The sequence below is a fragment of the Ptychodera flava genome, chromosome 8, assembly GCF_041260155.1.
Source record: "Ptychodera flava strain L36383 chromosome 8, AS_Pfla_20210202, whole genome shotgun sequence".
In the NCBI taxonomy this organism is placed as follows: domain Eukaryota; kingdom Metazoa; phylum Hemichordata; class Enteropneusta; family Ptychoderidae; genus Ptychodera; species Ptychodera flava.
The window spans coordinates 30,830,834-30,855,263 of NC_091935.1; the positions used below are offsets into that span (position 1 = coordinate 30,830,834).

General features: G+C 39.9%; 1 protein-coding gene across 2 annotated transcripts; it reads right to left on the reverse strand.

Moving 5' to 3' along the window:
- Positions 1 to 16,540: 16,540 nt before the first annotated feature.
- On the reverse strand, positions 16,541 to 24,304 carry LOC139139055 (dynein light chain Tctex-type 5-like). 2 transcript variants are annotated; one of them, XM_070707760.1, is made up of 2 exons: positions 24,084 to 24,304; positions 16,541 to 18,868 (listed from the first exon to the last, which is right to left on the reverse strand). In XM_070707760.1, the coding sequence occupies exon 2, from the start codon at positions 18,491 to 18,493 to the stop codon at positions 17,828 to 17,830; it is 666 nt and encodes a 221-aa protein (XP_070563861.1). In that variant the 5' UTR covers positions 18,494 to 18,868; positions 24,084 to 24,304; the 3' UTR covers positions 16,541 to 17,827. The 2 variants fall into 2 exon arrangements, with proteins under 2 accessions (XP_070563861.1, XP_070563862.1); XM_070707761.1 differs by lacking the exon at positions 24,084 to 24,304 and adding an exon at positions 19,077 to 19,402.
- Between the last annotated feature and the right edge of the window lie 126 nt (positions 24,305 to 24,430).

The window sequence follows — 24,430 nt, forward strand, 5'->3', positions numbered from 1 at the left end:
GTACGGCAAGACTTGGGCTAGAAGGCTTTGTATGGCATAATACACAAGTTTCTCCTGGAGATTTTCCAGACCTATTCGCCCCCAGCTTGTTGTTTAGCCACCCGTGCAAATATTCACCGCTTTTTCTCCTTAACAACATCGATCAAACTTCTGCATCGATGCATTTGAGGGTTCATCAATAAAGTATCGTTAGACAGCGGTTGCACTGTTTACGGTCCCAGCGACAAATTTAAACGCAGCCGCCAGCGAACAGTTACATTTTTGACGTTTTCCTTTCCGTAAAGCTCAATATGTCAGACTGGTTCAACTGTCGCGTCAATAGTCCCCGATGGACACAATATGCCAACTGTACTTTGCCACAAAGATTACATCTTTACTATGGGGTATCATCAATGTTCTCTTTGGCAGCGCGCTGTCAGGCGGAAAACCAGACAAACTCCCGCTGGGCCCCGTCGGTGCCTTTAAAGTTTTGTAGTCGCACAACTTTTTCAACGATCGAATCGCGTTCAGAAGTATTGTACAGATAATGGGTATGAAGATGTTTCTGTAAACTTGGACAGTATAATGTGTGCGTTGTATTATGAAGGATTCATTCGTTTGTAGGCAAGGAATGGTTTTCGCCTTGAGTGCGCAATACCCTGTCATTAGCCAAATTTCGAAAGCTTTATTTCCCGTCAGGCAGTTGTCTTTAGATTGATTGAGGAAGTTTCGAAATACCTGACATTACTTCTTTCTTAGTAGTAAATTATAATCTCTCTCTCTCTCTCTCTCTCTCTCTCTCTCTCTCTCTCTCTCTCATATCAATTTTGTATGCCTGCATATTGTTAATTATGCTATTGCCAGTATTGGATTTACCGATGAAAAAGTGATTGCAAATGAGGAAGGTACAACGGTTATTCGTTCCACAAGTGAACTCTCTCGTCTTCCCTACACAAATACACAGTGGACAGCCTCTCAAAACGTGCCAAAGAGAAACTGCCACCAACCACTCTGGCATTTTAGAGGTTACGATAAACACGCAGCAATTGAGCCCAATACAGACTCGGCGTCGCATGGTATTTGAATGGTATTGAATCTTTGAAAATGTTTTATACTTCCCAATAAAGAAAAAAGAAAATTAATTATAAAAGAATTTTAATTCATTGCCTTGCAGTATAATTACACTCCTCTCTCGGTTGGTAACGTCTAGACCCGGGCGTCTAGACTACATGACATACAACTACAGCAATACGTGGCAACCGTTCAGAGTGTCACCCAACAGAAGCCCTCCTACATATAGAGGTTGTATCTTAGTCTTCACCAGAGATTTATTAATGAGTGAGATATGGAGCTTGGAGGCGTCAGCTCTGTTGAACAGCCTGTTTAATACTGCAGCAGATTGTCAGGTTTTGTACTGACTAATTTACACATGTACAATACACAGTGCCTATGATACGGTGATTTATGTCGGTTGATTTAATAATCCATGTTCTTGTAACGATGAAACAAGTACAGAGTACACGATTTTATCTGTGTTTTCATACATATGAGTGTTCTGCATGGATGGATGTACCGTGGCTTAATGAGGCCACAGTAGTATTTTTTTACAGGCATGAAAAACTACATGTAAACAAATTACAGGTACGAAAAAAATTAGCATAGGCCTAATAGTAGTATAGTATTATCAACATTATCATCCTGAGACAGAACTGTCTGTTTGTTTGTCTGTCTGCCTGTCTCAGTTGCCTGTCTGACGATTGCAGGATGCGTGAAACCTAAGTAACAGATATTAATTTGTGTTACCTCTCTCTCTCTCTCTCTCTCTCTCTCTCTCTCTCCTTTATAACGCTCTGTTTTAGCATCGAGCACTGTTAATTCCAACGGGAACGTCTGTATACTTCGATATATACATATATATATATATATATATATATATATATATATATATATATATATATATATATATATATATATATATATATATATATATATATATATATATATATGCCAATGATTAGTACCGCGACATGATGTACCTTCGGTGTAGCATCCCTGTGTAGATTTATGTCTTTGAAATATGACTCGTCGCAAATTTGCATTGATCTCGCTATCTGTCAGTTAATCGTTATCTCTAGTGCTTTCAAACTGACAAATCTGGTGAAGGATGTCTCTTCAATCAACGTAATGGATGCTTTATATAGTTTGTGCTCGCTTTATATGTTTCCCCCGTCCACGTGTTTGCTGTTTCAATCAGCGAAGTAGTTAGGCATTGTAAGGCATATTATCAGCGCCTCTCATTCTGGACGTGTTTTCTCACTTGTATGTTTATGTAGTGGAACTTATTGTAATGTCTGATTTCAAAGGTATGTGATCGAAGACGTTGACCTGACGTTTATACAACATGATGGAGACGCCAACACGTACAGTGCTATATACTGCGATCTTGGCTGTAGAATATTCCACAAAATAATAATTATTGTGAGAATTTATCGTTGTTTGTTTCGCACACACGTGTAATAAATTGCATGTTTACCAATTATAGTATCCTTGCGGTAACATTCTGTAAAAAAAATACAAAACTATTTCTGTGCGCACATTAGAAAACATCCTGCTAAAGACACGGTTTAAGCAAGATTAAGTTGTGGCAAAACGTTACGAGAAGGAACATAAAAAAATCGTGTGCTAGATTACACGCAATTATATTCAAATATGTGAAGGCATTTTCTATCCCCGGAGAACTGTGGACTGCAGTTTAACAAGAGGTGTAACTGACCATGCTGTACCCGTACACATGACTGGCTACAATAACTGCTGCTGTCGTTCCACATTCTCTTCAGTGTTTTATATCCGTAAGTCATGCACTCAGTCTGGAATATTTATCTGCATCGGTTTAATGTTTAGCGTTTACCTTTCACAATTAGTCAAATAGACCGTACACCTGTCATAGAAGACAATTTGAATAATTCAGATTCCAATCATTAAATATGAATTTATGAAAAATATATCGCTAGATTGCTTTCATTCCTTATAACAATTACTATCGTGGAACATGGCGTTCATGCTTTTAGAAGATAATTAAGGTAGAACGCCTCGGGGACAGAAATATCCAGACTCTCAAACTTTTACAGCACTGTTTCGATCTACCACTGTTGAGGCTAATTTTGAAGCTCGTGAAGTGACTTAAGTTTTCAAAGGCTTATTTTTATGAGAATTGAAAATGTATTTTTTTTCCTCACAGTGTTAATACAGAAATGGCGGCCATTTTGAATTTTAGGTATCAGTAAATATTGGGTAATTTGTTCCCTTGGCCATTCATTCCATGTACCCCCATTCAAAAATATGGTCACCAATGGCCTGGCGGAACCACTTCCACTTTCGATTCCCTTGGAGGTCTGCAAACCCAAGTTTGCGACCCAGACCTTCGCTTCGGAAGCATATTGGTAGAGACCCCTTGCCCAATTCTTTATAAATTATATTCTAGGTTTCGAAAGGGCTTGATTTAAAGTTTCGTTGAGGAAAGTTTGAACAAAAGTTTAGGTCTTTCAATTTCGAGGTGCGTTCTACAGTATGTAATGTCTGTTTCTGTAGAATAAAAAAACTGCGAAATATGGCAATAATCTGAAACTCCCGATGGTGAACGTTGTAAGGTCACTCAAACGTCCATTAAAGACAAGAAAGGTCTTGAAATGTCTTCCTAGTCAAAGACAAAATAAGTGGCACCAAACTGTACTTGTAAGCAGACCTTTGAAAATGTGAATGTTTGTACAAGACAGCGAATTTTCAAACACCTATACAAGAGAAGCCGGTTGGACACTGCAAGTGATAAATTGATATTTTTCGACAGCTATTCACAAACGTAAGGCTATTAACATTTTCAATATTTCCTCGAAATTCATCCATCCGTTCTTCGTTGAACGAGCCGATTGGTTGCTGTGGTTACCAGTATTCAAAGGGTAGTTAAAGACAGTTGCTCTGAAGCACACACTTAATGACAGCTCAATACCGGACAAGGATTATACATTTAGATAACTGTGTACTCGATAAAATTCAACGCATTAAAACCTATCATTAAAGGCTATTACAGAGTGACTGAAGTGCCTATCTCTAACAATGTACGCAATCCGGAAAAAGGCACTTACAATTACGAAATAAACGAACGTCATGGTACTTAATGGTAATCGATCAGTTGAAGCGATCTGACATTATATATTTATATTTACAGTCCCTCAAACCACTGTGTCATAACAATATGATTGTCACCATAGCAAAGCGTATATCGTGATTACAAGTATACATTCAAAACGAGGCTGTTCATTTTCAACCGGATGGAAGCTTAGATGATGGGATTTTCGATGCGCTGCTTTCTTGATAATTTTCACTCTATATTAGCCGATTACGCCATTAAACCTCTGGCACATGAAAAATGGATGCCATCACAAATTATCGTGTGGATACTTGAATGGCGCGATTTACCATCTATCCGTGAAAATCTTGTGAACAAGTAATCAAAGTTTACTTTGGAAATCTTAATTTACACGTTCAAGAATTTATTTGAATTTATTAGGTTGAATGAACATTTTGAACGGGCCTGAAGGAACAATTTGCACAAAACAGCAGGACAGTGTCTTCAAATAGATGTAAGATTTAACACATACGATACACCGTGATACCAGTATTTGACAATTATTAAATGCAAATAATTTAGTCTGATTCCGTTACCCGCCAAAACACACCTTTGTATCGAACTTTTTTCTTCATGAGAAAATGAATGATGGAATATACAATTTTCGCTCTACTTATTTCAAGTTTGTGCTTCAACCATATGGCCGAACAAACAGTAATCGAGTAAAGCTGTGATGACATGAACATAAATACATAGATACATACATACATACATAGATACATAGATACATACAGAGATACATAGATGCATAGATAGATAGATATATAGATAGATAGATACATACATACATACATACATACATACATACATACATACATACATACATACATACATACATACATACATACATACATACATACATACATACATACATACATACATACATACATACAACTCTGTGTTGTCAAGCCCAGTTTAAATCAACTATCAATCTCTTTGTTGAGATCAATTAACGTTCAGTTTTCCTCGAGGATACAAGAGATGATGTTTCCCTGGCAACAAACGTGAAAAGGTGAATGCATGGTGGTTTAGCGAACAACACATCGACCTGCAGTTTCGTTCTGACAACGAATTCATTCAGAAGAGCTGTTCAGATTTTGGTACTCAGGATGCCTGTCTATCGAGTTTCATGACTCTGAGTATGTTTGTCATGACATGATAAGAAAAGTATTATAATCCTGGCCAGTTTCGTGCAGTAAACAAGCTTTTCAAATCTTGCAATGAATATTCTCAAACGTGTGTAACGTACATTGCTAATTTGCAGAGCAATAAATCAGGCGATGTTGTCCGCGACATGGTGTTCTATATGATAGAATACCTATTCTGATAGAATACCCGATCTTTGTTGTTTGTGAAAGAGTGCGAACTCACTGGATTTAGTTATATTGCTCTCCTTAATCATGACGCAGTATCCTTCCATTAAATCGAAGCGATATAATCCTTTGCGTACTATGGTGGATTTGACGAGAGCGATATCGCGACTTGCGTCACATTTTTTGCCCTTTCGAGGAAGAAGAATAGGTCAGAAACGATATCTTTTTAAGATCCCAGGGATCACATTTTCGATCGCAATGACTGTTTTCAAAACCGCGCCATCACAAAAATCACAGATCATCAGATTCCTTCATCGTGTAATATCTCAGCCATTTGACAGATAAAGGGTATACTATCTTTCTCCGCGATAACACTCACAGTTATCGTTGGAGTATTTTTCATTTTTCATCACACCACTAGCCGCTGCTCATTCCCTCAAGCTACGAGGCAGCTTCATCGTTCACGAACCTAACCGTTCAAATCAGACTGCCATCGTAATTACCCATGTCTGGCGAGTTGGACTTTTTTTCTTGATGGGCGTCAGAGTGGGATATTGCGGGAAGATTTGATGTGTTCTCCGTACATACGATATGACGTATCGTCTCTCAGGAGCTTACTTTTCGCGGTATCGCATTTAAAGACACGGCATTTCTCAGACATACGAGGTTTGATATCGATGCTTTTAGCAAATTCTTTCCATGAAAACACTCCACTTTCAGATCCCTATGGTTTGAATTTACATGACATCCGCCGTGTTTGTTCCGTTCACAACAAATATGCGGACGTAGAAAGAGTATCGACGAAGTAATGAGATTACAGTTTCAAATATAAATGCAGAGATAGTTTCTCGGAGATCCCACATGAGTGAACATATTACTTCGATGAGCTTCTGATTTTAATTTAAATCTCCGTTAGATCTGTCTGTTAATGTGTGTCTACCATTTCGTGCTCTTGTACAGTTCGATTCCAAAAGTCATGGCAACATGTCAAAGGAATCCAAATGCCAATAATGTGCATAATTGTACATACTAAGTTGCTTGTGAAAGGCCAATTCTTAATGTTCTAAATGTTTTAGGGAAAATGCAGAAAATGTATTTATTTTATGACAAAAGTACTGAAAATATCAAAATTTATAACTCTTTCTAGTCAGAAATGAAGCATCAACGTATTCACCATCGTTCGCAACCGATGGCGCCAAAACACTGCATGCATCCATCAGTGGATCTTCTTGAAACCCGAAACACATCACGGGGATTTTAGAATGATTAAGCCCCAAAGCACTCGCTCCGGATCAGTATCAAAACGATAAGATGAACCACAATTACTTTATTTCATTAAACACCCTTTGGGAATGAGATCTATCGATAGTCGCTGGGTCGCCAGTCGCGTTTTCTTTGATTTGATGTGATAGAGGGGTAAGAAAAATTCTCTTACCGAAATTGAGATGTCAACCGCGAAATGTTTTCAGTATGGAGTGAATTGACGGCTCGTACAGGTATTTGTGGGGAAAAAGCAACGTCACTCCAGTCAGTCTACAGCAACCGAAACGTGTTCAAACCATTCATAATTACTAGAGATATTCTTTGATCACATGCAGAAAACTATTATATTTAAATCTTTACTGAACCAATAAAGGTCTCTATCTAAAAGTTCATGTCCCATACTTCAACCTTGAAGACCAACAATCGCAAAATATCATGTGTAAACATTAGACAGAAACGATAAAAAAGCAATTATATGTGCCATATATAAACTTGTTCAACGTAGCCTGGCACCTGTATCCGATATCGGCTTGTTGCATCGTTACAATCGATGGCTACAGATACAAGACACAAACCAAGTATCGTGTCACTGAATTTAGTTCGTGTAATTTTGTCGGTAAAATACAATTAGTAGACAGGTGGGACACTATTGGGAAACGTAAACGGGTTGTAGCGTTTCATTAAGAGAAAGGCGACATGGAATAAATGGCTAAAACGGGTAAAATATCTTCACACAGTTTCAATAAAATGGTGCTGATTGAATCATAAGTGGTGAAGAAGGATCGATCTATTCAAAGCATTTGACATTCTTTGTCATTTCATTCTCATTTTCATTACCACCCTACAGAGCGCTCATCACGAATTTTCTGTTCACAATAGCTCCGACATCGACCGAACTGTACAGTGGTATAATGCAGAATAATTATCGACCCAAGACACAAATAAATATATATTCAAACGGCACACTACAAACACGGTCTGTTCAAACAGCGGTGTTTGACTGTGACGTAGAAACAGATGAAAGCCCCTGTCATATTTACGATCTGAGAATCTGCTCCAAAAGTGTATTATGAGGCACAGTTAAAGGTATACAGTCACATGTTATCTAAAAGTATGCCCATGTATGGTCAAAGGAGCGTTCCTTGGTATTCAAAATACCCATGTGAGGGCGCTGTTTTTAAAAAGCGGCCACCCGCTTGAAATCTGTGATTGGTTAGATTTTCTCTTTCCATGGTAACTGTGGCAAAATCGGAACAGGTGACAGTATACCTTTAATATGAGTTACTTATGTACAAATTGTCACCCTGTCTCTAAGTTGGGCGAAATAAATAACGATTAAAACATATGGATGCATATCTACGTTTAAAACAGCTGACAGTCACGATATAGAAAGTTCTCAACCCTTTGTTCGCCGAAATCGTGTCTTCTATTGATATTGAAATTTATTTTGTCCAAGCTATTAATCATAGGATTCAGCAAATGTGCGTTGTATCGCCGCGAGTACTGGAGAGGCTTAATGCATATTCAGGATGAACTCCATCGTCGGTCAACCACAAAAAGATTAAACACGAACACAATTATTTTTTACCGGTAAGCCCCTCATTCCTTGTTAACGCCCTAATATGTTTATTCGTTTTAGTTCCTAGTAGGTATTGTTTGTCATTTTTCTCCTCTGGGAACAGAGTTTCTTTGAACTCCGTGGTAATCCCTGGAACTGATGTCAACCGCTGTGCCTTGACCTCTGGGTGACCTTCCCGCTTGTGTTTTTATTATCATAATATACGCGACTTAGCTTTCCGCCTTTAATTTCCTGAAAGCAATGAGGGAGCAAATTTAACACACGATTAGAATAATTTACTTTCCATTGTCAATACAACCCTTTGTATGAACGACCTGCACTTTCGATAATTGCTCGTGAGTAAACATACATTACCGAGCTATGTTGATGAAGAACTTTCACCTTATATATTTCTATAGGTTATTTCATCAAGTCTCAACACATCTATACGTGACAGTACAGGGTACATTTTTTAAACGAAATCGACATATTTTGGATTTAAGGTAGTGTGTGCCTCGAAAGTGAAAGACAAACTTTTGCTCAATCTTTCCTAAACGAAACTTTCAACCATTCTCTTATCTTTCCTAAACGAAACTTTCAACCATTCTCTTATCAAATCGAGAATACAAATAAGGGGTTAAAGTTTGAAGCATTGTAAAAACTGAGAGTCCGAATATCTGTCCCCGAGGCGCATTCTACTGAAAAGGGGCAGGTTTTTTATATCAGTTCTATCTCTGAGTAAACTGACTAATGTGGAAAACTTTCAAAGGAGAACATAGGACTGAGCTCACTTGTAAACTGACGAACAGTCAACGTCAACAACCGCTAATGCCAGAACTGAGCATTGAGAACAGCCAATGAAAACTATTTAACAGGATTGGAACTACTTTTGGACAATTGGATCTTCATATTTTTCAAATTTCTCAAAAGTGTTAGGTGCCGTATATAGCTGAATGTTGCAATATTACAAATTACTCATCATTAAGTGTATGACTTAACAAGAAAAGTAGAAGAGCTTACATTTGGGGATTAAACCGACATTACTTCGCCATCCAATTATCCCTAATTAGTTCCAATCGTGTTATTTATCAAATGACTGGAAATGCTGCCACTAGAAAACTTCACGAGGGATGTTTTTCGAGAGTTGAGCCGCTCATTTCATTTTTTAGGAATCCCTAGCTAGTAGCAACTAGTCTTGTTTACGAAAACCACGACGAAAACAATTATTAAAAATGCAACTGTACGATCGTGTTTCGGCAAATAGGTGATAACTCAAAAAGACAAACGATATGTTCCATATTCTGACAAAGTTTCCACTTTTCAGATTCGTCCTGATTTGTGAGACAGGCAGGGATAGATTCGTTCTGATTTGTGAGACAGGCAGGGATAGATTCGTCCTGATTTGTGAGACAGGCAGGGATAGATTCGTCCTGATTTGTGAGACAGGCAGGGTCAGATTCGTCCTGCTTTGTGAGACAGGCAAGGATAGATAAGAGACAGGAATATGAGAGAGGGAGATGGGAATACTAGTGATAATATCTACCATATCACATCCTTTGCCACAATGAGATTGGAGTGAAGATCCCTCGACGGTGAATATGGCATGACACTCCATGCCTTGCCTTACAATGTACAGTTCGTCCATGAGATAGAAAACTTGAACAGGCAACGTTGAAAAGCTGTAAGCTTTAGCACCGGCGCATCTGTGCATACAACCGACATCGAAACAATGGCGCGATCAGTTTGTAGGAATAAAAGCGAAAGGATTTTGATTTGCTTTCTTAGATTCCTCCAATTTCTACGAGGAATTAAGTCGGGTTTTTCTACGTCAAAAAATGAAACCATTCTTTGACAGAGTTTAAAAAAATAGTCCATTTTTTAAAGAATTTCGTCTTCCTCATTCGTCTAGAAATTAATGACGGAATAATACGAAAAATGTGAGCAATATACTAGAGTAGCGTAATACCATTATTTGTCGTTATATAGTAGCCTTATCTTGATTGCTAACATGCCGGAATTTACCTGGATGGTTGTCAAAATTTTGGTAAACTGCGCTTATAGTACAGGTCTTCGGACCCTACATTTTGTACAATACATTGCTCGTCTGCTTCTAGTGTGTCCTTATTTTGAAACCGTTGAAAAAAATAGCCATACTAGTCAAACTAGATTAAAATGCTTGAGTTTACCCAAATCATCCTTTTAAGGTACCACGCTGGAACAAAAACTGATCAGAACTAAAACCAACTTGTAAGGTTTGAGGTTCAGTCACGATACGAAGGTATGGAGTAATTACGGTGCCTGTTGACAAGCCGAGACGTGAATCTGACAAGAAAAGAGTTATGTATTTTCTGGCTTTTTTCCCCTATGTAATGTATATTTCCAACTTTTCACCGCTTCGAACTCAAAAACGGTGGGCATTCGTCTCAGTTGAGCGACCAAACAGGCGCAGAGGTTACATCACCAACATCAGTACACTAATCTGTGCCTTTCATCGAAACAAATATGTTACAGTAGCAAAACCCTCCAAAGACAAGTCAATTGCTTTCTTTTGTTTTGCATTGTTTTATTTTGTTTGTGGATATTGCTTTCTTGACAACGCAACACAACACAGGATTGGCATCAGTACAAGGAAGAGAGCGTTGACAATCACCATTGATTACATTTCAAGAGGACGAATTCGATTCACCGCTGACTTCAGAGCTTTCACTCCGTCTGGCAAAAGGCACGCACGAAGTACCAGTTGCCATGGTGATATATTGACATCCAGCACTTGATGTAGAGTCAGTGCTTGGCAAACACCAAGTAAACTTTGTTCTCTTGTGTTGTGCGACATACAGAATCAACATTTTTTCTCTTTGACAAATATCCCCCGGCTTTCGATTACTTCTGCACATGGCACAAAAGATCCATACAGTACTCCGCGTCCGATGTCGACCATTTCTATATTTGTCTCTGTCAGTAGCAGAAATGTTGATTTTGCTTTATTTGATCGCCTTCAAGAGTTCTGTACACACTACAACAACCTGTCTACACATTGTTTTCTACCCCACCCCCAAGAGTCAACTCAAGACTTCGATGCTCCAGTTCTCATTAGTATACAAAAGTACAAAGCCGCACAAGTAAATTTAGAAGGTACACAGTGTTGTACAATACTTGGAGTGCGTTAATGATATATCTGTTCGTTCACCGTGAAGCCAAGGTAAACAGGGGTAACGACTGTGGCGAGCGTACGCCAATTTGAAGTACTCCGAGAGGTTAGCAACCCCGATCAGTCCGCATTCACGACTAACAGAATCCTGTGGGGTCTTGTCCTTAGTGATGGTGGAGTCACAGTTATTCATGGGCACGAAGAGAGTGGGTACTCTCAACCAAGTCATTCAACGGGAGTAGCTGAACTCTTACATACGCCGGAAAGTAAACACAGAAAAATACACGGAATTTCAAAGTCACTCGAAGGCAATGAAAGCAGAGGAAAAGGGCAATAATCACTGTGGAGGGACTGTGATCGCGCTAAGAAAATCCGCTACGAAATGGGTCTCGTGAAAATACTCTCAAAAGACGCACAACCTGCCTGACTGAAGCTTGGCACTACCGTTAGGGAAATTAATCATTGTTCCTTCTCCTTTTGTCAGTTAATAATGTTTGGTTAGCTGTTTTCGACTTTCTCAATTTGTCTCTAGAGTCACCCGTGCGGGATTGCTTTTTCTGAACAATACCTCAGATTACACTTGTGTCCACAGGCACTTTACTGCTCTATAGTTTGGTTTAAAGGGACATTATTTGTATCTTTTGACCTCATATTGTTGCAAACAAGCAGTTGATAATGTTATTCGACTTACTGAAAGATGTCCAAAAAACGGTCGACCATAGACAACTTCCATCACGTTTGCGTACACCGTATAGAAAAACCTTGGGTCTGAGGTTAATGGAGGGTACTGTTAACCTCAGAGTTGGCAGGTTGACCTGCGATCAGACCACACTGCTAACTGCTATCTAGGCCGCTGTAAGCATCCGCGTGTAAAAAAAAATAAACCACACCAAGTGACAGTCGAAAGCGCAGTATTGCAGTTTCGGGATTCCCTATTACCGATCCCGTTTGCTCAGTTACATTTTGATGGTCAGTTTTTCATGGAGATCTTGACGGCCAATCCTGCTCTTAGATACACCATTCTTTGCTGCTACAAAGCACATTTTAGAATGGCCATTTCAAATGCCTACCAGTACCACAGGCGTACGGAATGTTTCCTAGATCGTCGTCGGATGGGAAGTGAAGGACACTGCATGCACCGTGAGGCCGAAGGCCGAACCTCGGTACTGTATAACAATACCAATATATAACAACAACAATAACAATATTGTTATACAGTACCGAGGTTCGGCCTTCGGCCTCACGGTTATTCGACTTACTGAAAGTAAGTCTTACTGAAAGTAAGGCCTCATGCAGTGTCCGTCACTTCCCATCCGACGACGATCTAGGAAACATTCCGTACGCCTGTGACCAGTACCAGCTGACGACGACAAGGCCTATAATTGCGGATCTTTTTCATCTCGTTTGTTCCTCTATATGCATATGTAGACTTGCCCAAAGTCTTTGGGCATAGAAATGTGAAAACAGAGTAAAATGAAGGGATATTTAACTTCAGTAGACAGTCAAGTTATTGTCGAGGTGATCGCGAAATTGAGCAATGTACTTTGGCGACTGACACGTACATTATGTACATTGTTGGGTGAAAGCTAACTCTGCGTGGCAGGGCTGTGCCAAACCGCTGGCAGTATCTCGGTTGCGGCGTGCAGTTTCTCCACCAAAAACAACCCATTTTTAATCCCAAACTTGCATTGAGTTTCGTTTTCAAGCACACCAACCTCGCCTGGGTACACGATTAGCCCTGCGTACAGGTCTGTGTGTTCCCGGCGTTACACGGCGTGGAGGCCGTACGCAGGACTTTAGGGGAGAACCATTTGATTTGGGGGGGGTATGGAGGCCTATCGCATTGAAAATTTTGAGAAATGGATGTGTGCAATGGTGCAATCTGAGATGTGTTTCAATTTATTTCGCCAAAATAAATTGAGTAACCCGTCCCCCTTCTTCCTCTCCACATTTTGAGTAACGCCCCCTGAAGTTTTCAATGTTTTTAGTGACCCTCTCCCTTGTATTTCATTACATTTGTTGTTCCTCAATTTTTCATTGTCAACTTGTACATCTTCCTAATATATTTATATTGAGAGAATACTATATTGATTTTAACACTAGTTTATTGACTCCTGTCTTGTGTTTTAAAATTTTCACAATTTACAGAAGTCAAAAAGTCCCCTTTAGATAGTGCCTATGCCATCGAGATATTGCAACAGAAATCCTGAAATATGATTTCTTGGGTCAGAAAGGGAAGGAAAACATTGAGTGCACTGAGGTGTAAGTAGACCTATGTAGTGCATGCTTATATCATAAGTGCTGGGAAAAAAACATAAGAATTGCTTGTGGTAAAAACATTTGCGCCGCCTATGGCGGCGCGCCGGCAAAGAATACATGAGAATAGGGTTTCCAAATTTTGCTAATTTCTGGTGCATTGTGACAATTTTTTTTTTCACTTCTGTCTGTTATGACAATTTTTTTTTCTCAAGCCATGGCAGGATCAATTTTTTTTCCTTCTATCTCACCTGGCGACAATTTTTTTTCTCAAAATCCTCCATACCCCCCCCCCCAGAAATCAAACGGTGTTCCCCTTAGGTACACGATGTGCTCAGCTGCGCTCCTTACGTAAAGCCCACTTTTGGGAGTGGGTCGCAGAGGCACAGAGGCCGTAGGGCCGTAAGCGAACAGGTCTAGGCAACTGTCATTGCGATGTACTCACTTTTGGTTCGAAATGCGATTCAACTGATACAAATAATTACACGATGCACAGAGAATAACAACATTCAAACAGATCTCGTGTGTCGAGAGGTGACTCCAATCGCGAGCAGTATCAATGAGAGTATTCGCCCGGCGCTGTGTCACAATGTCACCGATGCTACACACCGTGCAGTGTTCAGTCCGAGTGCGATGTTTCCAGGTTCAACAAGTGATCATGTCGTGTTTGAAAACGAACCAACGTAATGGCAAGAAAATGCCCTAAAAATCTTAAAAGTTAACGAAGATTTGCTAACGATCAAATACTCTGTACCTGTTTCACTATCACCACAGCAATCTCACATCGTTTTAGTTTTACCATTGACCCAATTGCGTCTATGGTTTTATTTGTTTCACGGTCCCTGTCATCGATACTAAAATCAAACTTACAAGCAAATGCCCTGCTTAGTTTCACTATTTGACAGTAGCTTGTGATACGTGCATTTGTTTATGCGCCGTGTACTCCTCGATATCCGTTGTGCTGAAGCTAGTGTGTAGGTCACAGGCCTTTCACGCTCCAGCTGTACTTTGATGGTTGACGTATGCGTAGTAATATTGGTCATGTGCAGGGGTTCAATCATGGCGGTTGGTTCAAATCGCGCGGACGCCCTTACCAACATTGAACCTTGCCGTAAAGAGCAAGAAGGTGGTTTTACATATCTTTGAAGCCGTCCATAGTCACAATTTAGGTCTCCCATTGATTTGACCGGGGATTTCAGTCATCGAAAAATTGAAAAAAAGTCAAAAGATACAAATAATGTCCCTTTAATCTCTATTCTTCATCGCTGTATAACTGATACTATATAGCTGTCTGGGTTGGGAACAAACTCTCTTCCCAAGACATCAAGAATATTTTTGTGATATAATAAGGTTATGACAAAATGATAACAAGTCTATACACTGTCTTATATTGAACGTCGTGACGTTGCTATGGTAAAAAGGACACAAAGAACATAAATCTAACACTGCCATTATTTTTTAATCTCAATAAATGACAAGATATAGATTTGACCTCTTACAGTCTGTCATGATTTAGTATTTGCGTTGCAGTGGCACTGCAGTGTTATTGACTGCGTAGCAGACGCACATCTCATAACCCTGCTCCATCGTGATTTGGATTGGCTTAACGCAGTACGCACCTCGACACTGATAGACACAAACTTGTGCTCAAACTCTCTCTAAAGAAACATTAAACCAGTCCCCTTTAAAATCAGGAATGAAAATCGGGGGTCATTGTGCAAAGTTTGGTACTAAACAAATTACCCGATATTTACCGACACTTGAAACTCAAAACGGCCGCCATCCCTGTGTTACGGGGAAAATTAAATTTACGATTTTCACAAAATTAAGCTGGTGAAAGATTTAGTTACTCCATGAGCTTAAAAATGAGCCCCCAAGTGGTGCACTATTGTGAAAGTTTGAGAGTCCGCGTATGTGTCCCCGAGGTGCATAGCTTAACTGGAGTAATGTTTTGTTTTATCTGCATATAAAGTAAACTCAGAAGCAAAATCTTTTCATAATTGAGGTGGAAATATTTTAAATTTATTTTATTTCGCAACGCGATTATATTCGCTTAATCTGCTTCGCTTGCAATCGGTGAGAATGCAAAAAAAATCATGGAGAAAATAGCTTGAATACTTGCAAACACAGAAGGTATGTAATCTCATGGTTACATTATTGTGTGCAGCTGCAGTTGAACTTTAAGTAGTCGTTCTCTAGGAAAATACAAGGCCTACACTATTGAGCAAATTTGCACGTCTCAAGTGTGTACATTAGGTGGTGAGTGCATGTTACGGCAGGCTATAGTTACGTTCAAAAGCCTATCTCTAACAACTCTACTTGAAGTTACATTGTCCAAGGTAACAAGTCTATCGTCCATGTATATACATTGTACTACGAGCACAAAGATCGCTGGGACACCAAATCAAGCTGGAGGCATCGCTCCCCTAATAGTTGCAAATAGAGGTTTTTAATATGGCGATATGTCTTAAAGTTTCGAAGCAAAGTTTTCTCAGCTAAATCCATTCAAATTTGGAAAGCACACGATATCCGTTGGGACCCGAAAAATGCTCCTTCATCTGTGAGGTATGAATACGACAGCCAAGATTTACGACTTCAGCCTACCTACCCACAGACAAAAGAATATGACCCATTACATTTTAAGATCCCATTTTAAAATACAACTTTGCTTTAGAAAATATACAATTCTCTCTGTCACAACAAAATCATTGTTTCCATGGCATTGTGATGTCTACGTTATAATACAGTGGATGGATTTTATTTCAAGGCTGTAAGCTTATATTGAGTCAATTGTTCTGGAATGGACCACCAGTGCCACAAAAAAACACGACTGGAACTAATTTGGGATAATGGGATGGTGAAGTAATGTCGGTTTAATCTGCAAATGTAAGCTCATCTAGGTTTTTTTACGTTATACACTTGTTTTTATGAGTAATTTGTAATATTGCAACATTCAGCTGTAGGGCACCCAACACTTTTAACAAATTAGAAAAATATGAAGATCCAATTATCCAAAATTAATTCCAATCGTGTTAAAAAGAACAATTATCTTGAAATTTCTAGACTTCTCACATTAAAATTCCGTGAAGCTTTCTAAATTTCACGAAGAGTGCGTGGTTTCTCTTTCATATGTGCATGGGCAGGATTGCGCTTTCAACTTCAGGTAACAAACGGGTTTCTATTTTCAGCTGCCGTGCTGATAAAGTTGCAGACGACACTGCTGAGGTGGTCCAAATTGGCTCTAAATTGGATTATGCACTGTCCTAAAGCAATTCAGTTCGCCTCGAATGATTTCGAAAAGTCACTCGTCGCAGACTTTGTCAATGCATTCCTTTCATATGTAGGGTAGATTCCAACCGATGGCCTTGGCGACCATAGGAATTTCCACATGCAGACGACATTGCAGTCGCTGATTTTCAATTGAAAGCGAGCACTTTTCCACGCAATGCTTAACACTACGTGTACAATTTAGGTTGCCTTTCTATGTCATGATAGGTTATACTGTAAAACTACAAATGTTCTGTAAAATTTGAGAAAACAAATTAAGTCATGAAAAACAGCTTTGGAATTGATAATACCGAAACAAGATTTATATGTTGACATCTCCGGCTGACGGTAAATCCTAATCTTAAACAGCAAAAACTAAAAATGTGTTCAATGTTTGTCCATAATTCAACGTAAACGATCAATCATGCTATTTATTCTGTGATGGAAATAATACCTTTAGGCATTAATTTTACTTTTTAATGAATTTCCTTAATTTGTCATCCACACAGGAGCGGAATCGCTGGGTAGGAGGTTCCGTTATCGTCACTGTAATTCCCGCTACATGATCAATATTGACTTGCAAAATCCATAAATTGTCAAACAACATAAACTGCAGTACTTGTATTTACCTTTGAGTCACGTATTGAGAACATAACATGCACATGATTTAGTAGTTTGCGAGAAGGCTGTCGTGGTCGACACACTTTCGACAGTGACAAATGTCATGGTGACAGAGAGTTCCCGGATGAAGCCCTAAATCTGAATTAATCTTGACTTAATCGCTCGTGTTTACGTTTGAAGTCTGAAAATTCCACGATGGCACCGAGGCAGTAACACAAAAATCGCAGCACGTCGTTAGCTTATTCAGCGTAAACGCCGTAAACTGTTGCCACGCAGAAAAGGGACGGATTTCTGTACTCGTAAGTAATGAAAGTGTCAAAGGTAGTGTCCCAGACTGCACGGCTTCCGATACTTATCCCTTGGTTTGCAATGGCACCGATGTTCACGATCACGATGACCCTGTAACGCTCGATTTCCAGTCCTTTAATCCAGTCCTTGATTTCGTCCGACAGGAGACGGCACTGTATCGCCGACGTTTTAGGGTCGTACTTCGCTCCGTCGAAGCGGCTGTCTATCAGTCCGGACATCATGTGGAAAATTTGCGGTTCGTATGTCCTGAACACGTTATTGGGTTCCAGTCTGTACGTCGGCTGGAGCGTAACGCGAGGCGTTAACGGCTTGGCTTTCGGCCGGTCGCTGAAGGACAGGAAGCTGGAACCACGCAGTTGTCTCGCCGTCGACCGCAGCTTCAAGTTCCTCGTCAGCCGCTTCGCCGCCAGCAACCCGCGTAATCCCAACACGGGGGCGCGTTGCGACGTCGGTGTCGCCGCCGTTTTGCCGTCGGTCGATCCCTTGTCGCTGAAGTCTTTCTTCCCCGTGTGCGACGTTGTCGCCGAGCCGGAACTCGTCACAGACGCTCTGCGTTCCGATGTAGCCACCGGCTTTCTCACCAACGCGTTCATCATTTTTACACAATCTTCGAGTTATATGCTTATGAAACGCATAAAAACACGGTGGTGATTCCAAACAATGTCCAGTCAACAGGTGGTTTCTTTCAAAAAGTAAGTTAGCAACCCTTGCCACAGGAGCACTGCTTACGTGGCGCTGATACGGTCCGCTGAAAGACCAACTTTCATAAAACTGTATGTGCTCAACGACAAGGGATAGCACATAAGTTTACACACTGTGTTTTTCACTCAGACACGGTTACAGGTCCCTTCGGAGATCACTCATTGGTTTCAAACGGCTGACGTTCGACAATCAGAAATCTCTTCTGTTCATCCGTGCGCTGAAAACAAGCGAGCCACCCTCTCAGCAAACACGTCACCTTCTGGTAGGACCTTTAAATAAACAAAAAAACAAACGAACACACATTATGATAAATGCGAGTGAATAAAGAATGTTTAGCGCGTCTCTGTGCGTTTTCTTCAGTAGCTGAGTTCGTGTTTACCTTGCTTTCTGTTCCTTTTACAGCTTTCTGTCACCCCAAGACTCATTAATAACCCCGCTTTAATACCGAGTATTGCCCTTTCGCAAATGTTCACTTACTTGTCATGATCTCTCTCTCTCTCTCTCTCTCTCTCTCTCTCTCTCTCTCTCTCTCTCTCTCTCTCTCTCTCTCATTGGAGTGTTAACTCTGGGTTCCCGTCATCCTAATTACAAGATTACAAGGTCAATTACACGGAGTAGAGATCGATGAAGAAGAAAGGTTGGAACATCGGCTCGTTTGCTGATGCTGTGTGTGGACCGTAGAATCACTTCAAAACGGATGACAACTTTAACCCGATCGAAATGTGTGCATGAGCGAACTGGTCTGCAAGAGAGCACTTCGTTGTCATGACTACCAGGACGCTAACGGACTATTTTCTCACAGAGAATTGATAAGCGCTGGAGAGTTAATGAGAGTAATGAAATACCGATGACATATGCTGTAATCCCGCGAGAAGATGTGCTTGGTTGGCATGGCAACCAGTAAACACAAACTGGGACCCTCATTTCCAGGCGATTATCTGGCACCGAGCGTGTCGTCGTTCGGTTAAATTCAGTTTCAGTCAATCGTGTCAAGTCAAATAAAAGTCGCTGTGCCAACAAATTGTTCAAAGTCAGGATATGCAACACATGACAAGACATGATAATGGACGCACGGAAACGTTTAGCGGAACAGGTCGATGAATGATACCTGAGAGTTGAACCATGTTTTCTCGGACAGAGATCGCAATTTTACTCGAGTGAATAATGGACATTTTCTACATCGTCCGCATATGATCCATGTCAAATATTGCGTTTAACGTTCCATCCGGTTCTTTATCCCTATCACGGAATAATGGACAGCGATTGACAATTTGCCTACAATTAGGCCGATAAGTGTTTGACAAGAACTACTTCAAACAATACCCTATAACCACCAGGAAACGACAGGTATAGATGAAGTGGAAAACCTATGCACCTTGTTGTCCCGGTTCCTCTTATAGCTTTGAGCTATATATGTATGTATGTATGTATGTATGTATGTATGTATGTATGTATGTATGTATGTATGTATGTATGTATGTATGTATGTATGTATGTATGTATGTGTGTGTGTCTCTATCTATCTATCTATCTATCTATCTATCTATCTATCTATCTATCTATCTAAGTACGAAATGATGCTGCATAAACTCACACTAATGGCATTAATTGGGGACCTCTGCCCCTCTCTTCCTCTCACCTTTCCAATTATCGAACATAAAATATTTTCTATGCACCCTCCCCCCTCCTCCGGTTATCAGCAATGAATAAATTCCTACACAGAGATACAGCCCATAAACGGCCGCACCAGTCAAAATCGTTTCATGTACTTCACGCCGGCGGCGTTGCGTGGAGAGGCTAAACCGACCCACCTCACCCACCAGTTCCCAGGAACTTGATGATGAGCTCTGTACGTCCGTAACACAGTAATTCTTTCAGTAACATAGTAACACCCGTGTTACTGAAAGAAGACCGACATGTTACCAAGGCAACGCCAATGGTGTGTTTGGCTAATATCTTCGTCGTCGACAAAAAAAGATCGCTTGAACTCAGATGAGTCGTCATGATGAAATGTGACAAGTCGGTTCACCCTAGATCTTGACTGAGACGTGGACAGAATATTAATGGCATCGCCCAGTTGAAATACGGTCGTTGTGTAATGACCGTGGTTGAATACAGAGCATAGATTTGAATGAAGAAACACCGTAGTGATACTAAATATATTCCCCGTGTATTAAAAAGGTGACGATTTGTGAAATCTACGGCTTTGATATATTTGACCTTGCATCGTATTTCGCTTTGAAAACCCACGAATTGCATATCTTTGTGATTTACAGAAATTTTGTGCAATATTCTCGGATATTCTTTGAATTATATACTTGTAAAATGAAAAGGCCTATTTACCGCACTACAATAACATTTCATTTGTAACAGAAAGACCTTTTCACCTTCATTTTAAATTGGCTGTCATTTTCACGAAATGATCGCATTTAACAGAGAAAACACAGAATACAACACCCACGTGTTCTAATGGATGGCAGCATGCTGCGAAAAAAAACCCGATCACATGACGAGACGCTCAAGAATATACAGGAAGATACAAAATATGTGATAATTTCAGAACGAGGACTAAAAGGACAATGGAGATGCGAGTAAAGCATGGTAACAGGCAGTCAGTCAAAGCCAGGAATCGGGGGAACGGCGGGAAAACAGGATCAACACTAAAAGACGGTGCGAAGAGACGGGGATACTGGACAGCTGATCTCGGATACGAAGAGAAAGGAAAACTACGGGTATAGACAGGAGCAGAAATGTGCATACAAGGAAAACTTCACAGGGGCAAGTATACACACTGTGAGAAAGCCAAGTAAACAAAATCATTAATAGCTTGCATTGTGGCATATTACAACTCACACAAGACAAATAGACTCTGAATGGACTCTGAAATGACATTCCGAACATTATTATCGAGGACAAATCACCACGTCCGCGTCGTCAGAGCGACGATATTTAACAATACATACGAATCGACAATGACAACCAATTTTCTGTAAATGTCGCGTTGACATGGCAACGAGGAAACTCAATTCAACGCTATGATGAGAAATTTATAACCATACGAACATGATTGTATTATTAATAGGTGTAAAATAGTCCCTCTATTATTGTTTATTATTCCATTTAGCTGTCTCCCTTCTTTCCTGCTAACCTGGCATTCCTCATGCCTGTCGCTTCTGTCCGTCTACCTGTCTCTAGGTCAACTGTCTTTATAAACCTTTGTTTTTTTATTTTATAGACTGCCTATACCAGCAATAGCTGTTATACTTCAAAATTGATCCGTAAAACAGATTTATCTGCGGTCCGAACCTTCATGTGCCACAGAATTTTGGCAAGAGAATTTTGGATCATACACAAATTGTGATATACGCTTTGTTAAGAACATTTTCTTGACATCTAGCGAGAGTCTTTGTATGATTCAGTTCGAGATTGCATTCATTTTTTCAAATCATACAATAATCCGTAACTTCCCCATTACTTGAAGGATGACTAAATGTCTTATACGGTGAATGGAATTTCATACACGTGTCCAATGAGTAAATCCAAGGATCGATTCCCTAATAGATTTGAGAATAATATCACTGATTATACATGTTATGCTCTGATTATTTCTCTTTCGTTGTTTTGTTCATACCAAACCAAGTATGAGATTAGAGCAGTATTCAATTTCTACGGATATAGAGGACATTAAAACATATTAAGACAACCCGAGCTTGTTTATTTCACACCTGATAGTTACATGCAAGGTGATTCACACAAAATGTAGATATTGCACATCTTTTAAGACGGACTGGGCCACACCCTACTCGTGGTAAAATCAGTGTTTGGATGCATTGGGATTCATTTGATGGTAAATAAATACAAACAATAGTTTTCCCTTGGAAAATATAACAACAGCTTGTAATGGGCCCGCTGTTCTTCAGTTTTGCCTCAGCTGTTGTGAATACATAATAATATTCGAATGTGAAAGATTTGGGTGGAACTCGAAAGATAGGGCATCGATGCTTCGTCAACAACTTTCACTCTATTTCTAGTTTAATAGATTCGTTTGGTAGCTGCCATACCTCACCTTATGTTTCGATTAGATGTTAGATATGCATATAAAACATGCAAAAAGATTTCTCCGCCAAATTAAGTGCATGAGTATATATGCTTTTGAATGTGTATAAGAGCTTCAATTACCAATGTAACGCAATTTTTTACACAGGGGACATGAGAAAGTGTGTCTGCATATCTGGCATTTAGAAGGTTAACCAGCAGATGACTCGATCACACCAGGCATCAAATGATGAAACTGGCTCCACTGTTAAAAAAATTACCTCGTTCACGGGTGTAAATATTATCACTGATATCGTGTGTACATAAGCTATGCTAATAATGACAGGCGTCAGATGTAGAGTGCATGTCTGCCATTTGTGTTGAAATAAATCCGATTGCCATCGCACAGATGGCAGTACCAATTGCATTATAGAAACACGGCTAGGCTGAAGGTAGAGAGCGATATGATGTGATTTTATAATAATATCCACAATGGCATATGTCAGCGACGCATTTTTTTCTGTTTGCATTGTGAGAAATACGAATTTCTTTATGAACCTTCACCGCCTGATTCAAACGGACCTATCGCGTTCGTATAAGTGTCCTATGACATTTACGCACGCGAAGGCCTTTTCGCAGTAGAGCATCCAAGAGATGCGCAAACCCTATACAGTATTACAGGTCACTGTAAGAGGATTAAAACGTGGTATCCTACCTGTCGTACGTGGATAGAAATCGTCTATATTTTAGGATATAGCGGCGTTTTCAAGAGCTCTCCGAACGCTGGTAGCTCGTGGCAATTTTATTTTCGAGTGCCTACGTTGGTGGTATTTTGTTTGTTTGGGAGAATAGTAAAGTCGTAATGCTCTATTTTAATTACGACAAAACTAATATCTGAATAGTGTGTGACACGCATTTTCGCTCAGTTGTGTATTTGTTTCTGTCTGTCTACTTCCCATTCCCTTGATAAACTACAGCCATTTTCACAATAAAAAGTGTCGGATAATGCAGAATGGCCAGGGTATGTTCGATCGAAATCATGGAGAGAGAGAGAGAGAGAGAGAGAGAGAGAGAGAGAGAGAGAGAGAGAGAGAGAGATTTCTTGCCTTAAATTATCCACTATTGTATATTCGATAATAATCATATGGAAATAGAAGTTATGCTGTCAGGTATCTCACGTCAATCTTTACAGTGCCTATATCAATTCTCATTTAAACACCCCTTGTGTGTTTGTAAAATCGACATTCAGTAGCACCTGGTAGACAGCACATTTTACAATGTATTAGGCGGCGGTAAGTTCGGTTAACCATAGCGTAACCCAATTTATACACACAGGAAATTGACTCAAAAGCCCTCAAATTTCGAACAGTGACATGAACCGTTCTGTTGTCACCCTTTCGATCAGAATATCCTGTGTACAGTGACTCGGAAATTAAAGTTTTTGCTTACCGGGTTAATTGAAGTACACCGGCGTTGCAATCTCCGTCCTTGGAATACTGGATGGGTTACACTCAATCCGCAGCAACAGCACTGAGTAACAGTGTTTGTTATACAGCTAGATTACTGTTTTCAGCGAACTGAGGAGTTTAGCAGGTTTACCTGGCGGCCACCTGTTACATCGATAGAGCGCCGCCGTCGGTGGAACATGGCAAATAAGAAGAACGTTTCTGAACGACTGTTCAAGAGGTGAATTATTATAAATATGACTAAGCTAGAGGCTGCATGAATCAGGTAAAGTAGTAAAAGATTGCACCGTAGAGGGCGGATTTTGGCAGGCTATGAGGTTCAGCAAATTT

Coding starts and splice junctions, on each gene's coding strand:
- LOC139139055 (XM_070707760.1), bottom strand. CDS start 18,493: ATGATGAACGCGTTGGTGAGAAAGCCGGTGGCTACATCGGAACGCAGA.